At 32.5% G+C, this 17205-nt stretch overlaps 1 protein-coding gene across 4 annotated transcripts; it reads right to left on the bottom strand.

Moving 5' to 3' along the window:
- Positions 1-4911: 4911 nt before the first annotated feature.
- LOC118282420 (protein lethal(3)malignant blood neoplasm 1) lies at positions 4912-16470 on the bottom strand. 4 transcript variants are annotated; one of them, XM_050701140.1, is made up of 5 exons: positions 16310-16470; positions 7882-8032; positions 6735-6866; positions 6140-6643; positions 4912-5965 (listed from the first exon to the last, which is right to left on the bottom strand). In XM_050701140.1, exons 2-5 carry the CDS (start codon positions 8030-8032, stop codon positions 5256-5258), a joined length of 1497 nt encoding a protein of 498 aa, XP_050557097.1. In that variant the 5' UTR covers positions 16310-16470; the 3' UTR covers positions 4912-5255. The 4 variants fall into 4 exon arrangements, with proteins under 4 accessions (XP_050557097.1, XP_050557096.1, XP_050557098.1 ...); XM_050701139.1 differs by having other exon boundaries at positions 4912-6139; positions 6314-6643; XM_050701141.1 differs by having other exon boundaries at positions 6314-6643.
- Positions 16471-17205: the final 735 nt, after the last annotated feature.

Here is a 17205-nt window from a genome sequence, read left to right as displayed (position 1 = left end):
CCGCCAAAAGCACGTAGAGATAGTGGTTGCAAGTAGCTGCAAAGATTCATTCATGAATGCGAATCTTATGCAATGCTCTTATTACTGAAGTTATAACAGGGACCATTGAATCATTTCTTGATCACGATCCCCGCCGGGGCATAAGCGGGTCATTTATTGTCCGATTGTTGTAGAAAACAGCTGCATTGTTATATTATTATAACAGTACAACTGTATTATACTTGTTTAAACAGCAGTTGCAACTTAAGTTATTGTGGTCTAATTAATTAAGATCGACGTCTTCTTTTGTGCTACTGATGATGACTAGTGATGATAATGTTTATATTTAATAGGAGTTCCAGATTAGGTTTTCTGTTTGCAGTTTCCACCTTCAGATTATTAAGAACTTCTGATGGAAGAGGTCGCGGTCCTGCAAGAATAAGTAGTAGTTTTAGATATGAAAATGAAAATTTGTAGGTAATCGTTCAGTCGTTTTTACAGCTTATTTACTTAACGCAAGCAGACAAGTTTTCCTTTTTCAATATTGGTCATGATCTTAATGTAATGACTCATTAAATGCATAGGTACTTACGGACTGTAAGCATTATGTTTTGACATTAATTAAGGTTTTATTAATATAACTTTTTGTTGTATAAAAAAACCCATATACAAAAAGTACCTATGTATTAACTATTGTCCATTTTACCTTTGCAAGTACTCGTCAACCTTTTTGACTTTAAAATGTAAATAGTGCGTCATCAATATATTTCCACCTACCTATAGATACAAGTTATAACAAATCCCACGCTTGTGAATATAATTGGTGAATTAATTTCATAATTATTTTTAATTAAAAGGAAATAGGACGTTATTTTTTTTTAACTAACGGTGAACCACTTTTTGCAGGATATGTCTACTAATAAAATTATTGTAGTTTAGACTAATTGAAAATAAAAATAAAAAAAATAGCCAGGGTTATTGTTATGTCGATGTCGAACCCAAAAATGTAATTAACTTTTTTTTGTCTGTTTGTCTGTTTGTCTATGCGCGCTAATCTCAGAAACGGCTGATCCGAGTTGGATGCGGTTTTCACGAATATATTGTGGTATGCTTCAATTTACATTTAGTGTTTATTTCATGTCAATCGGTTCATAAATAAAAAAGTTATGTCAAATTAAGAATCACGTCGAACACTATTCTATGCTTATACCAATAATCTCCGCAACTATTTGACGGATTTGGTTGAAATTTGGTACAGATATAGTTTAGAACCTTAGAAAGGACATAGTATAATATGAATTTAATTTTTTATGTGTAGAAATGTATGTTGCCGTACCCTGGCCGAGTTTCATGTTGAGACAAATGCTCCTAATTATGTATCATCTAAATGTACACATGAATGCAATAAATGATTTGAGTTTGAATTTGAATGTTCATAAGATACATACATACACCAAAATCACATTTTTAAAATGTTTGCATGTGTGTCTGTTTGTTTCGGCTAATCTCAGAAACGGCTGGACGGATTTTGACGGAACTTTTATCTTTAATTTATTCCAACTTATATTCTTTTCAAAAGTAAGTTTGTTTGTTTGATACATCTTTGCAATTAATCTACACCATTCACCGTCTTGAAATGTTGTATTTCTGTAGTAGATAGTTATTGGATACGTACAGCTAAAGATTGAGCTCAGTGAGGTGCCATAGAGGCTTATATCCGCAGTTTACGAAATAATGGGCAGATGATGCCGATTTTACACAGAACACAGAAGGATATACGCTAAATTCACTCGGACAAAGTCGTGGGTAAAAGCTAGTATTATTAGTATTCTTTACGAGACTATGTAAAGTGATTAAGGAAATGAGAAACGTAAAAACTGTGAATTATGATATATTATATGTTAATAACTTAATCCCATATTATTTGGTTATAAAAAATGTGAAAGCCTTTGAATTACTTCCGGATATTTGTTACCTAATCGTTCCTTTAAATGTTGAATTAATTTGAATTATTAATCTTCGGCATATAAAGTAGGTTAGGCCTATATCGAAATGTTTCTTCGTAATCTTCGTTTTAGATAATATATAAACAATTTATCATTCTCACTATTGTTTGGTTTTTCTCCTGTGTCGTGGATGCGTTCACAAACATACAATTTTCCATGCACATGAAACTCAGACCCGAAACAAAAATTTGTGGAACCTACTACACGTTGCGCGGCAGTTAGTTGCCCAACCACTGTGCCAATCGTGCAGTCAAATTCTGTAATCCAAATGTAATATTAACGACATATTGATTTGATTACACATCATGTCAGTTTATTTGTTAAACACGGATCTTGTACATCAGTGAGTACATTACACTTTGGTAAAATCCCCATACCCTATCTGGTTTGAAGGTGAGTACTTAGTTTCCTTAATCAATAATATATCGAATAAAATAATATCTTTCAAATTCGTATCGATCACGATTGAAGATCAAAATGATCACGAGCGCATTTTTTTTCGAAGATAGAAGGAATATTGTATATTGTGTACCTAATGGTTAATACATTTGACGGTGTTCTTTATTTTAGACAGAGGTAGGTAATGAGTCATATTAAGTACAAAAACTACCTAAGTTAATATTGAACTGTTTAAAAACAAGTGAGTCAATACAGGATAATTAGTGACAATGCTCTTCATGTTAAAATATAGTATGAAAAGAAACTTAGAGAAGTACACTTACGTCATTTAACTTAGTAATTCAATTTTGAGTTGCTTGGCTACCTACCTATTGACAGGCAGTTTGTAAAAAGAGCCATCATACCATCACAGATGGGGCTCAGTAGGGATGATGACTGATCTGGAACTGCGGACTACATTTTACGGATTACCGGGGCTCCGGCTCGTAGGACAGGAATAGGAACGGTGTGGTTTTTAAGTCAGTAAGAGTCTAACACTCCCTGTTTCCTCGCCTAAGGTGGCAGCAGTCATTGGATGATTTTCCCTCCTTAAAAAAACTTATAACTAACTGGAATGGAAGAACATCATCAAACCATTTTGTTCTGCGCAGGGAAAAGAGAGACATATACGTATGTTAAAAGTACTGCTTACATTTCACCCGTTATGAAATGTTTAAGGAGTCAAACCTATTATTGAATTTACTGACTTGACTTCATTCTAGACTCCATGATTTCACTGAGACTGTTAAAAGACCAAGCATCGCATACCTAATATATTATTGGAATGGGGATCAAACAAGAGGCCAATGACCCTTAGGCTTTCCTTGGTCTTAGGTAAAAAGTCTTGGTGACACAACAAAATTATTTTTTTAAAGATATTTTTATAGCATTTTTTATTCATTATATTTCTGCTATAAATCTGAAAAAATTATAAACCACAGATATATCAGTCATTTCGTGAAACCAGGAAGGTTCGATTTAAATCCTTGACTTGGGTTTAACATCTTCTTAAACTTTTCTTTATAATGATAAGGCCGAATAATATCAACAAGAATAATAATAGGTACGTGTTACAAGTACTGACATCTATCGTCAGCTAGTGAAAACATTAAGTAGAGATCAATAAGTCTATATAACAACATATTGTTGCTTAATGTATTGAATCATTCTGTTTTCGGTGCGCCAAGCATAAGATAGATGGCATTAGTGAGCTAGCTTGTGTAAAACCGTATACTGGTAAAGTTGAGGTAAAGAAAGCAAATGCTTAGCTTTGCAAAGATTTGAATTTTGTTCTTTGAAGTAAGATTAAGTATCTTATTGGCATTATAGAGGCAAGTGTAACATCTAGGTACTTTTATGATTTTCAAGTTTGCCCCGTAATAATTCGGGTTTTCAATTTTCGTGATTTGCCTTCACTTTGTTGTTAACATTTCATAATGAAACCATGACTATGAAAAAGGTTTTTTTTTAACAAAGGAGATGCATCAATATTCCCCTGCCTTCTTTAACAACGTGACATATCTCAAAATAGACAACATTTTATAAAAAATATGGCATACTTCCTAACTTCCATTATTTCTTCTTTCATGAAAACATTCATATGATAACCTTCATATGAAAAATCTGCTATGAAAATATTTTATTTTTAATTTTTTTTATGAGACATTTTTATGAGTAATCGAGCAGCGTATTACCTGATTGTAAGCAATCGCCACCGCCCATGGACACTTGAAACACCAGAGGCTTTACAAGTGCGTTACCGGCTTTTTGGGAGTTAGGAATTTAAGGGTTGTTGTTCGGGAATGGGGATGGGGAAGATTGGGAAGGGGGGAATTGGGCCTCCGGTAACCTCACTCACACAACGAAACACAACGCAAGCGTTGTTTCACGACGGTTTTGTAATTCAGGAGCTGTTATGAAAAGATCGATCAAATGAGTATTTATTTTAAAAATTCTATTTTTGAAAGGGTATCCCTTAGGTAGTCCCACGGCCAAAAAGTCAAGTCTCCAATCTGTATCCAGGAGAAATAAAACTAAGTAAATATGAGTAAGTAAAAGTGAGTATCTATAATCTTTGATTCTGAAGCGGTAGCAAGACTAGACTTTGTTCTCTCTGTCATGCAGGCTGTAATCGACGTGGCTTACAGGAAAATAAATGCCTACCACTCTGTCAACGTTTTTAAATATAGTTCTGATTCATTATTTTACTGGTTTCAAAACAAAAATCAATCAGATTTGTACATCTGTTGATGAATCACACGAATATATTACCATTCGGTAACAAAGTTATGCAGATTTTATGGACTGCCATTATTTTTGATGGCTATTGATAGAAATATTAACATACACCTAGACCTACCTGACATGTGAATAAAACCTGTGCGTCTGCGTAATTTATTACTAGACAAATCCATCTTTTCATTAATTGGAAAAATACTAATTTAAAGTTTTTTTGTAAATATGTTATTAATGAAACACACTGTAGGAATATCGTTTCCGAATAAATTTATTTTTATATATTTTTTTTACATTTAAACATATTATTATACAGTTTATTATGTGTCCACGTATGGTTTTTCTATGAACTTAACATACTACTAATAGTTGTTTTTGGTGATTACTACTATATGGCGGTTACATGGCAGTGTGCTACGATAAAGTTAAAACTACAGTTAATAGTAATACTTTGAGAGACTTATAATAAATGTAACCTAAAAATAATAGTTAATTATAGTAAAGCTTTAAAAATAAGCCTAGGAGGCCTTGCCTCTTGAAACTAAAAGAGTGTTTGTGAAGATCAGGTCTGATGTAGCTTTAGCGATTTCAGACATACTAACGCCTTTTTGAATCAACAGGGTAATATAGCCATTTAAATTCATAGCCTTTCAAACCATATTTCTCGTCCTTTTCAGTTTCAGGCTTAGGAACTTCCTCGGACAGTAAATCGAGAACCTCCTGTGAAACCTTCGGATGGAAACCGGTGTCATCAGCTACATAGTCAATCCTTGTTCGGACACCGTTCCTTCCAGTTACATAATAGTATCCCTGTTTAACTCCATTTGTATAGCCCTCTTCAAAGTGTGCGTGGAAACCAACTGTGTAGTTGAATGTGTACAAGAGTTGTAACATATCATCTTGAGTTAGACCCGGTGGCAATCCCTTCTCTTCACCAGGGCGGAGTGCATTAATATCAGTGTTCTTATCAACTATTTGCATTCCGGCTTTAACCAGTGTAGGCTTATTAGAACCTGGCGGTCCATTTGTATATGTATGTATTTGCTTTGATGTTCTATCGCCAGAAGGCAATGGTCCAGATGGAGAACCTCCTGGTTGTGGGAATCTATTGGCAGTATTGGACCCTGGCCCACCTTGATTTGGTCCTTGATAGTTTGGTTCTCTTTGATTTGGTTGGGCACCAAACTTTGGTATGTCACCTGGGGGGACGAGGTCATTTGGAGGATAGTTTGGTTTATTATTTTGACCCGCAGGTCGAGAACCTCCTGGTTGTGGGAATCTATTGGCAGTATTGGACCCTGGCCCACCTTGATTTGGTCCTTGATAGTTTGGTTCTCTTTGATTTGGTTGGGCACCAAACTTTGGTATGTCACCTGGGGGGACGAGGTCATTTGGAGGATAGTTTGGTTCATTATTTTGACCCGCAGGTCGAGAACCTCCTGGTTGTGGGAATCTATTGGCAGTATTGGACCCTGGCCCACCTTCATTTGATCCTTGATAGTTTGGTCCTCCTTGATTTGGTTGAGCACTAAACTTTGGTATGTCACCTGGGGGGACGAGGTCATTTGGAGGATAGTTTGGTTCATTATTTTGACCCGCAGGTCGAGAACCTCCTGGTTGTGGGAATCTATTGGCAGTATTGGACCCTGGCCCACCTTGATTTGGTCCTTGATAGTTTGGTTGACCACCCTGAGAACCATATGACGCATTATTTTGAGTTTGAGGACCGAAATGGCTTGGAGAATTAATGTTGTTATTATTCGAAACTTGGTTGTAGACTGGTGGTGGAGCGCGTGTAGTGGTCGTTGGTAAACTGCATGATGAACAAGATCCGCGTGGTGGTTCTAACGATACTGGTTCGACTACTTTTCCGGGCTGTGTTGGCTGAACTACGGGAGATATTGGAGATGCTGGTGGCAAAGGTAGAGCACCTACCTCCTTACCTCGTCTTCCTGGTTTAGGAGATACAGAACTCGAGGCGGTAGCTGGAATGGATACAAAAGACATTTTAATTTATCTGTAGGTAAACAAATAAACAAAATGATCTAATAAATAGTATTAATTTTATAAACTTACACGACTTGAGGTGAATGTTTTTCATAGACAATATTTTGAAGCGTCCCTCTTTGTCCGTAGCATACACAGTGACGTGGTAGACATCATCGGCTGTGATGAAACCGAATTCGCCCATGATGATTCCATCTTTATCTGAAAATACAGAATTGGTTTGTGTCAGAAAGATGACGAATTTTGATTTTAAATACAGAAACTACTTATCGAATAAAAGTTGCTGGTAAACTCTCAAGTTTGCATAAACATATTTTATTTCACATACAATACATATACTGGTTACTGACATTTTATTTATAACAGGTATTCACAAAATGTTGATTAATAAAATCGAGTATTTATAAGAAAACGTGAGGATTTTGTGACCTTGTAATATTGGCTACTAAAATGATCAGGAGGAGTTTTGAGGTACCTACTTTTTCAAGCGTGTTGATATCGAATTAATTTACTAGGTAATGAATATTTAAACCATACGTTATACGTGTCAAGATTATTATATTATCAAAACGTTAAAAAAAGAAGCTGAATTTTGAATTTTGTTGTGAACAAAAAGAGTCTGAGTCTGAGATCTCATTAAATATTGCGATTTGCAGGTGACAAATTCAGAAAAGTATTACCTACTGTTGTATCGTTTGTAAAACTCAATGAGCATAAATAAGTAATTAACAATTTAAGTAGGTACTTATACGCTTTTAATTAGGAATATAAAATTGACATTTATTTATTTTAAATGCAGTTTGGGACCACTTTTCATTTGAATTATTGTAATTAATTCAAGCTTTATTACATGTTATCCATTAATAGTGATATAAATTTACCGTAACTTTGATGAAAAACATAAGATTTTTGTAAATACACTTAAACGAACATACAATATCTTATCAATAACACTATCTTTTACACGATTTGTCTTGGAAAGCACGTAAAGCCGTTCGTCCTGCAACTGACCAGTCGTATTAAACTGCCATCTCATTAGGTGCAAGAGTGCATCTGTATTTGCGCACCCATTTGTGAACTATAATTGTCTTGCGTAATGAGCTAGTCTAATTAGACTTGCTGTTATGACCGAAATGGGTCGGAAGGCTTTATTTATTATTTCCTAATCATAGCCTGTTTTATTTAAGTTTTATTATTGTAACTAATAAATATTTACCTTTAGATTCATGCCTATGCTGTTGCCCATCGATGGTGAATCCGAATTCATAAGGTCTATTCTGGTCTGTGTATTTATCAGCACCCTGTGCTTGAAGCACGAAGCATAGTATAATGCTCGCTGTTAGCCGCAGTCTTCGCGTGTGATGCATCTGAAGCAGAATGTAAATTTTATTAAGACATCTTGTTCCTAAGTTCCTAAGATCTACGAGGGAAAAGATCGCCTAGAACTTTGTTTAATAATTTTGATTATTCGATATTAAAGAAAATAATAATCTCCATGCTATCAAACAATTCTAATGTTATTGATATTGCCTGATCCGGGACTCTAATTTACACATTAAACCCCATAGGGGGTCAGAAGTGAACGGCGCTAGCGAAAGATTTGTCTTCAACTCACTTTTTTGTTGGCAGTCAAAGTCTTAATGGTGTGTTAAATTAAATATGAATTATTTTTTATCAAATATTTTTAAATATTAATAAAATAACAAAGTATATCTATGCTTCTAAAAATAATGTCGAAAACATAGAAAATAATAATCCTTCCAGTCAACAACCGAGTTATCACTTTCAAAGTCCAAAACTCGTTTGCGTGAAATAATAGGAACTTTATAGGATTATGTCATAATATTTTATGGTAAACTACAAACACACGAGTCTTTAGTCACCTTGACCAATTGCAGTAGTAAAGCCATTATCGAATTAGATAAATAATTACGTCAATGAGTACCGTAGAATTTTTCACATTCCGAATACAACAGAAGCTCCTTGGCATTTAATATCAATACACTTACGTTTAATAAGTGTTAAGTATTAGCTCTTATACATTATGTCATTTGTAAAAACGGAACTCGATGTCAAGGAGATACAAAACATATACATATTCTCACTAAGTTTCACGTAAATCATGTAATAATAACTACTAAATAGGTGACGTAATTTTAAACTTGTCAAATAAAATGGCACTAAAGTAAATCATAAAATATTGCTTCTTAAGCCCACACCTGTTGTTTTACATGTTACACGGGTATTTTGACTTATATGGGATTTTGAACCTTACCTACATTTTTTTAAGGTAACCTTTATTTACCTAATTAAGGTTTATAAATTAATTTGTGGACAATATGAAACACAGGTACCGCACTTAAAGTAAATTTATAGACAATATCCAATAATTATTAATTTAAATAGAGATTTTCCTCATTAATTAAGTGCTTATGAATATTAAACAGTGCTTCTATAATACAAGAACTGGGTTGGGGCAACATTTCTACTTTTATTAACTCAGCTTTGATTATGAATTAGAAAAATAATAGAAGGATTTTGTTTCGAAGGTTTAAATAGAATAATAAAGGTTTGAATAGTAATAAAACCCGTGGATTTTTTTAGACTGTAATCTAGATGTGCCTGTTCCAAGTTTTATCTCAAGTCCAGTAGATTCTGAAAGAGTAAACCAGAATATAAACTTTCGTGTTGATTTATTTATTTATTATTTGTTTACACTCATACAACATAAAAGAATATTATATTTTAAATGTGGGGAGCCATGCTTCGGCACGAATGTGCCGGCTCGACCGGAGTTATACCACGATCTCACAGAACACCAACGTGAAACAACACTTGCGTTTTGTTTCATTGTGTGAGTGAGTTTACAGGAGGTCTAATTACCCCTCTCCCCCATTTTCCCAATCCCCGATTCCCCGACAACCCTTAAATTCCTAACCCCCAAAAGACCGCAACACATTTGTAACGTGTCTGGTGTTTCGGGTGTTTATGGGCAGCGGTGTTTGGTTTACTATCAGGTGATCCGTCTGCTCGTTTACCGGCTTATACTATTAATAAAAAGAAAACACATACAGGTATAAGTATAAGTACATAGGTACCACAAGGTCTTATTAATATTATTAATAATTGTTGCATTAATAATATTAGTTTACAAAAATTTTTAGAAATATAACCTTTCACAGTATGTACCTACACGTTGCCGAGACAAACTTAATTCACATTTGCATAAATATACAATCAAGTTTTGTTTCTTACTGCAAAGTTCATACAAAATATCCTTATTAATTAATCTAGGAATGACTAGGAAAGATCAGATAATTAGTAAAATGTCAACTTAGGATTTGACAAATAGAACAAATATGAAGTCTGAGATGTACCGTACTGAAGAATGTGCACAGTTTTAATTTATTTTACTATGTATTTTAATAATAGCTGAACAAGACCACTGACCTTAACATTTAAAATTAATACATTAGTATCCTGTGTTTTATTTAGAATCTTATTTGTATATATTTTTAACTTGAAAATTGCTTGGACATCTGCAATTAATTGAGCAAACACTGATTTCAAGTCAAGCGGAACTACTATATTGACATACGATAATTTTTTATCCTAAGGACAAACACCACTGTGTTTGATTAGCGAAATAACACGTTTGGTAAACTTTTTTGATAGGCTGAGTAATATACGGATAGGTAATTGTGAATATAGTTATTTTAGTCACTTATTAATAGTGATATTTTGGTATATTTTTTCTATAGATGTCATCTAGATCCTTTTAATATCTTTCTGTTTAATATTTTGTAGGGTTCTCAAAATGTACTGAATTCAAGAAAGAAAGGAAAAAAGAAAGTGATGCAGTTTAAGTAGGGAATCATCTATCTAGTTATACTTTATCATTAGTAGGTATCTAATTTGGGAAAATTGTCCAAAATTTTAACTCTCAATCTTTGGTACAGAATTATAATATTTCTGAAATACATTCAAACATTCACATGATATTTTTCCACATAATATGTATTTCCTAATTTTCTAACGAAAACCAATACAGATGACTATAATAAATATTACAATCAAAATATAATAACTTTAATATAAATTACACCGCGAAAAAGTAAAAAAAGCGATTAACAAAATAATAAATGAGTTTAAGGCGAAACTAATTTATTAATAAAGCCGCGGGCCAATAAATATATTCTAGTTAAGTTAATATGACTCAAAGTATAAGCTATTAAGTTACACATTGGTATTTTTTAATTAATCTCCGGTAAATTAACGTGAACTGGAGATACATATCTATATGAGTTTAGACAGTTTATATAAATGTTTACAAGAAGAAACCTGTCGTTAGGTCATCAACATGAATGATTAATTAACTCACGACAGCTGTCGTATATTATAATTAGACGTCAATTAGTCAAGATGTTAGGAAGTCATGTTATATGCATATGACGTGACGTTGGATTTTATAACATGACTTGTTACAGTAACCAGTGAAAGTGTTACATTTGACATCTTTGATGGAAAGTGATGTTTGTTTACTTTTTAGGTGTAAATTGAACAAGGCTTAATATTATGTGATAGCAAAAGGTGTTAAAATATGCTACTACTAGCTTTTATTCAATTATTGTCTTAAATCAAAACTATAAAAGCCATTTCGATATTTATTGTTAAGCAACTATTCTGAGTTTTATAATGATGTTAGCATTATGTAAATAACATAGAAACAATAGATTGAATAAATATCACATTATTTTTATTAACATACGAATACTACCCGTGGATTTCTGGATTTATCGGTACATCGTAAAACCAGAGTGCTTTAATATAATTTTCGTTATTTTAGTATTTTAATTACCATCGAAATGAGTTTACGATATTTTTAAAGGTCCCGATATTAAAAACATTGTAAAAATCTAAATATGAATGAAAAAAATATTCAAATCCGTGTCAAAGTTTATTATCAGATAGAAGGCGTTTATTGCTTGCGATATAAAAAAATAATTTTAATGAATCTCGTGTGGATATTTGCTCATTATTATCGTAAGAGAGCGGTAACGGGCCTGTCATATGAATCCTTCTTCATTAAAAACTAAACAAGTTGGACAAGTTTAATTTTTTCGTACTTTTGATGACACGATATTTATTAAGTACAAGTAAAATCGCGTAGTTTCACACCTCGAAGAAGATATTTCATAAAAATGTATGGCAGTAGCATTTTGACACCGTTTTGTGATATGTATGCAAACACGATTTTTTATAGCTACATTAATGACGTGATTTAAAATATAGATCGTTTTGTAAGCTTCTGTTACAGATTAGGTTGGAAGATTTATGTCCGTATCGACAAATGATACGGTTTTTATAGTTTAATTTAGTGTTCTTATGAATGTATTTTAATACAAATTAATGTTTTTATTAAGACGTTGATAATGATAATGGTCTCATTTACAAACGGCAAGATTTATGAGAATGTAGTTTGATTATTTAATTTTAATTTATATGTTACACTATAATTTATGTTTTTAGTGAGTTTAAATTGCATATTGAGAGCGGTGAGTATGCGATTAGTCGAGCTTAATTGGCACTATTAAATAATCTATATAATTTTTTGTGATATGTCAACAAAGCAAAGTTTGATCGATAAGTGCATTTTCTGTAAATGTGTATGATTTCTGAATTTGTTCTAATTGTACTTATATCGCTACGATGGATGCTATGGCTACAACTGTTCCTAATAAGGTTATGTATTAGTCGTGGATTGGTACTTTGGTAGTAAGACCACACAGAATTGGAAGCAGGAGCCGTAAGTGACCAATGCTCATAAACTTCCTTGAGTAAGTAGTGTTCTCGAACCCCTTCTTTAGGATAAGTATAGCTCAACAGTAGTAAACGCGGTAGGGAACCATTAGAACCATCCTTAGATCGAGATTGTCAGCTTATTTTTGTACATTACTATGCTTTATATTCTTTGTCCGACAAAAAATCTATAAAATTATTTTAATTCTTATCACTCATTATATTCACCCATGTAGGGTGTAATACAACAGTGAAATAAGATCCAATTCAGATAATAAAACTAAAATATCTGTGTTTGAATTAAGATGTGATTTTAAATCTGTGAGTTCTATGAACTCTAATAGCGTTTTCATGTTTAGATTTTACTCATGGGTAAATAAATACATAATATGTAAAGTTTAGTATCGATCAATATATTACTTACTTCTTACAGGCCGCGGGCTATCTACATTACAGTTAAGAGTTTCGTGCGAATTTATTCATTCGTGTTTGTGAAAATTTACATCGAATTATTAGAAGGAAACCGTTAAATCGTTTACAGTTTTTTTCCATTTACTACATCTGTTAACTTCGTATTTTTATTATTTGATTTTTGCGAATATTATTAACACCTGCTGGGCTGGTTTTTATGTCAAATGTTTTTTATTTATTTCGCTAAAGACATAAATATAAGTGGGAATAATTTATGTCTTTAAACACGTGAAAGTGTGAGGATTTATATGAGATAAGAAGGTTCATTGTCATATTTTGTTTGACTGTACGATGGAATATTTAAATTAATGTTAATGAGTATATATCATAGAACATTAATATTTTTTTCTAATACAGGTACTAAACGTTTTATTTTCGTGTTATGATTTTTATTATCTTTTTAATTTATTGTATTGTATAATTTGCTTTACAATGCCTTAAGCTTTGTTTAGTCATGATTATAATAAGCTATAAAATCTGAGGTAGCAATAATATTGCGTTATTTATTATTTTCCTATAAATACTTCACCACGATTAGCATTATAAGTTTAATTTGTACACATATTAAAATGGTTTTCGCTATCTTTGTTTCAAATGTCTGTTAAAATATTTTTTTCAATATAGCAATAAAATAATTAATAACACCCTTTATCGCTGCAGTTTTTGTCGCTAGGGAACATTTAAATGGAAGAAGAATTCTTTACAAATGTTAACCTGTTTATAACATGTAAGAGTAACTTTGATTAGAGGAATGGGAATTAAGACATCAACAGCTTAATTTTTTAATGATCAAAAACATAGTCTCACTGCCAAAACTATCTACAAAAAACTTACTAGGGTGTAGTAACAATTTTAGTAACATTTATTTTGGCAAATAGTATCTAAATAAGTTGACCATGAAAGAATCACTTTAAAGTTCGTGAGGTCATCGGGTCAATGTGAAATATGGCGACGTCTATTATTATTCATTCAGAAACTAAAACGTGATAGTATTTTTTTAATATAGAGGGAAAAACGTGATAGTCTGGAGTGGTATTATTGACTGCAAATATGGACTAAAAATGTAAATTATATACAAGTTTAGTAGCATAATAGGTATAGCATCTGTTAATTGGTTTCGAAACAAAATCGTTTCTAAGGAAAACTTTAAGTAATCATTAAATTTCTTTGAGTACAGCCGTTAGTATTTTCTTCACTATTCGTTTGTTTCCTTCGCAAACACCAGGTGACTTTAAATAAAATAATTTTATACAATACAATATAGACAGTCTGCGAATTTCTGAAGTGCTTGGTACACAAATGCTAAGTGATAAGTACTGATAACAATATGATTAAGTTTATAGTTTGGGCACGAAGTTTGAATCACAGAATCGTAGCTGTTAATAACAAAACGAATAAGTGAACTTCATATTAATATCATAATCAAAATTTAATTCAAAAGTCCAAGCAATATTTTGATTATAATTATTTCTTTATTTGTTTCGAATACTCGATTATTATTATTTTTATATTTAATTATAAAAACACAATATGCGGATATTTATTATTACTAACTTATAACTGCCAATTTCAATAACTGATCTTAAACCAAAATCTTTGGATCGATCTCCAGATTTTAGCATAAACTATACAGAAATAATGTCAAAAATCAATCTTTATCTTAAGACTTTGAATTGAGATCCGTTACTGAAATCTGCTGTAAACAGTCTGTATATCGAAGTTTAAACCTACAGAGAAGAGTTTGTTAACTAAGTTTAAAATCTTTCGGAATATCTGTGCAATTACGGTCAACCTAAAAAAGACCTAAAAAAACCTAAAAAGTATCTTTACAAAGAAGTTTATAATTGTTGTTAAACACATTTACTACGTGTGTTGTATTTAACAATGAAATAGTAAAACACACAAGGATGACGTGGTCATCAATGTGTCGCTGTAAGTTAACTCCCATACGATTAACATAAATAAAGGAGAATGCTCAAAAAAAAATGTGGAGGCCCGGCGCAAACTATACGTATCTCAGTTTATCAGTATAAATGAGTAATGAAATGCTATATAGGTACCATCATCGAAAACGATGGCTAAATGTTGGAAATTGATATTTATTTTTTAGCATGGATTAATTTTTATAATTGTTTTGATTTATGAAACTAGTAATATCTTTTGTTTTATTGAGTTAATACGCTTCGTATACGCCGTGAGCATCAATTACAGATCACCCCCTCATCAATACAGCGTGATATAAGACGTTTTATATAGTAGAGGTAGTGGCAGAAATGCAATTGGCGAATATTATTGTTCATGCATACATGGGAAAAGGACGCTCGGTTGTTGTGCCCATGTGATGTCCATCATATACTACCTTGGGTGGGCAAGGCACCAAGATGGTTTTGTAAATCCCGCACTTTCACTACAAAACGTAATATAAGATGTAGAAATAAAATGATTGAACTTTGAATAATCTGATACATGATGTTTTGATAATGTATACATTTGTTTTAATACTTTCTACTCGTAATATCCTTTAAATATCATCATCATACCAGCCGAAATACGTCCACTGCTGATCGATTTAAATATAGTCCCTGACAAAAAACAAATAGCAATTTCCTACATTTAGCCATCGTTTTCGACGATGGTACCTATACGGGATTTTATTACACATTTATACTGATAAACTGAGATACAAATCGTTTGCGCCGGGCCTGGGTTTTTTTCCCATACTTCGTGAGCATTCTCCTTTAAAGTTTTACTATTTATTAGACATAAATTTAATTACACATAAATTGCATTGGTAATTAATGGTTGTTGCACTTGTAGAATATACTTAATATAATTTTATCGTGTTATTTATGACTCGGAAGCTTTGCGATATTTTTGCCGCGATTCAGAGGCTTTATGGATGCTAAAAGCCGTATTTGAGTAATAGATTAGTTTTGGAGTTTAAGAGAAGACAATTGTTACTTATTAGGGTAAAATATTGAAAAGATGAGAGTAAATAGGCACTATATTTGTACAACAATACAACAAAATGTTTATTTGTAAAATGTGTACAAATAGACAAAGTAATAAAGTGATAAATGGAAAGGAATGCTTTTTCGGTCTATAATTAAGGGTTTATACAAATATAAAATAATAATCTCTCTTTTACAATTGATGATAATAAAAGTTAAGAATGGATAAATAAAAATATTCAAATTTTTTCAATTTCTTAGAATTCCTTGAACTTTCACACCCGAAAACAGTTTACATTTTCATACATAAATATTATGAAAACCTTTCCTTTTCGTATAAAAAGAAAATCGTCACGAATGTTGGTAAACAATATAATAGTACCTAATTATGTCCCGTTTATTGTCACATAATAATGGACTTACCTTGTTTGGTCGTAATCAGAATCTGTGTATTAACTCGGGCCGTCTAGCGGCCTGTTGCGCAAGAGTTCGCACGAGACTGCGCCGATTCTTCGGTCCACGTAATTTATGAATACTTCTGGCTAGTACAGATAGGCACTGTGACAATCAATATCATCACTATTCTACCTATGGGCATATTTTATTGCTTCCTCCAGTTTCCTGAGTCTATAATCGTGGTATTGTGGTCACGATTTGTCTTTAATTAGATGTAATTGTGATCTATGATGTCAAAGGATCCTTTCTGGGTTTGTTGTTGCTAAGATGTCATCACAAAATAATTTTGCTGATCAAGGTCGTTTCTTGAGTGTCCTGTAGTATTGCATGATAGGGATTGGGTAGTTAATAAAATTCATCATCCAATCTGGGGGCACGGCAGTGCCCCATAATCGCCAAGTCGAGCAAAAAAAAGCGGCACGGCCGTACCATCCTTTTCTCGAAGCAATTCGGGCCTTTTCCGACCCCCTATAATTCGGTTGTGGATAAAGCAAGAAACCTGAATCTTCAGTAACTAATCCGGCATTGTATAAACACGGAATATTTAAAATTTCAGTCAATTTGAACCAGTAGTTTAAGAATGACAACTTGTTAAAGTTTCTAAATTTTGTCACTCACTGACTCACCGATCATCAAAAGTCCAAGGCACTTCTAGCAGACTTAGAAGCTTCATATTTGGAATACATATAGAGTTTAGTGTCTTAATCATGGGAAAACTTAAATATTTTGTAATTTCGGTCCAGTTTTCCAAATACACCAACTGCATCAATAACTTTGTAATCCCATATAAATATATATAAATATATGGGATTACAAAGTTATTTATGCAGTTGGTGGTTGGTGGTGGTTATAAATTTAATAGG

This window comes from Spodoptera frugiperda, chromosome 20 (assembly GCF_023101765.2).
Source record: "Spodoptera frugiperda isolate SF20-4 chromosome 20, AGI-APGP_CSIRO_Sfru_2.0, whole genome shotgun sequence".
Lineage (NCBI taxonomy): Eukaryota > Metazoa > Arthropoda > Insecta > Lepidoptera > Noctuidae > Spodoptera > Spodoptera frugiperda.
The sequence above is the reverse complement of the archived record's forward strand: the minus strand, read 5'-3'. Positions and strand labels throughout refer to the sequence as shown.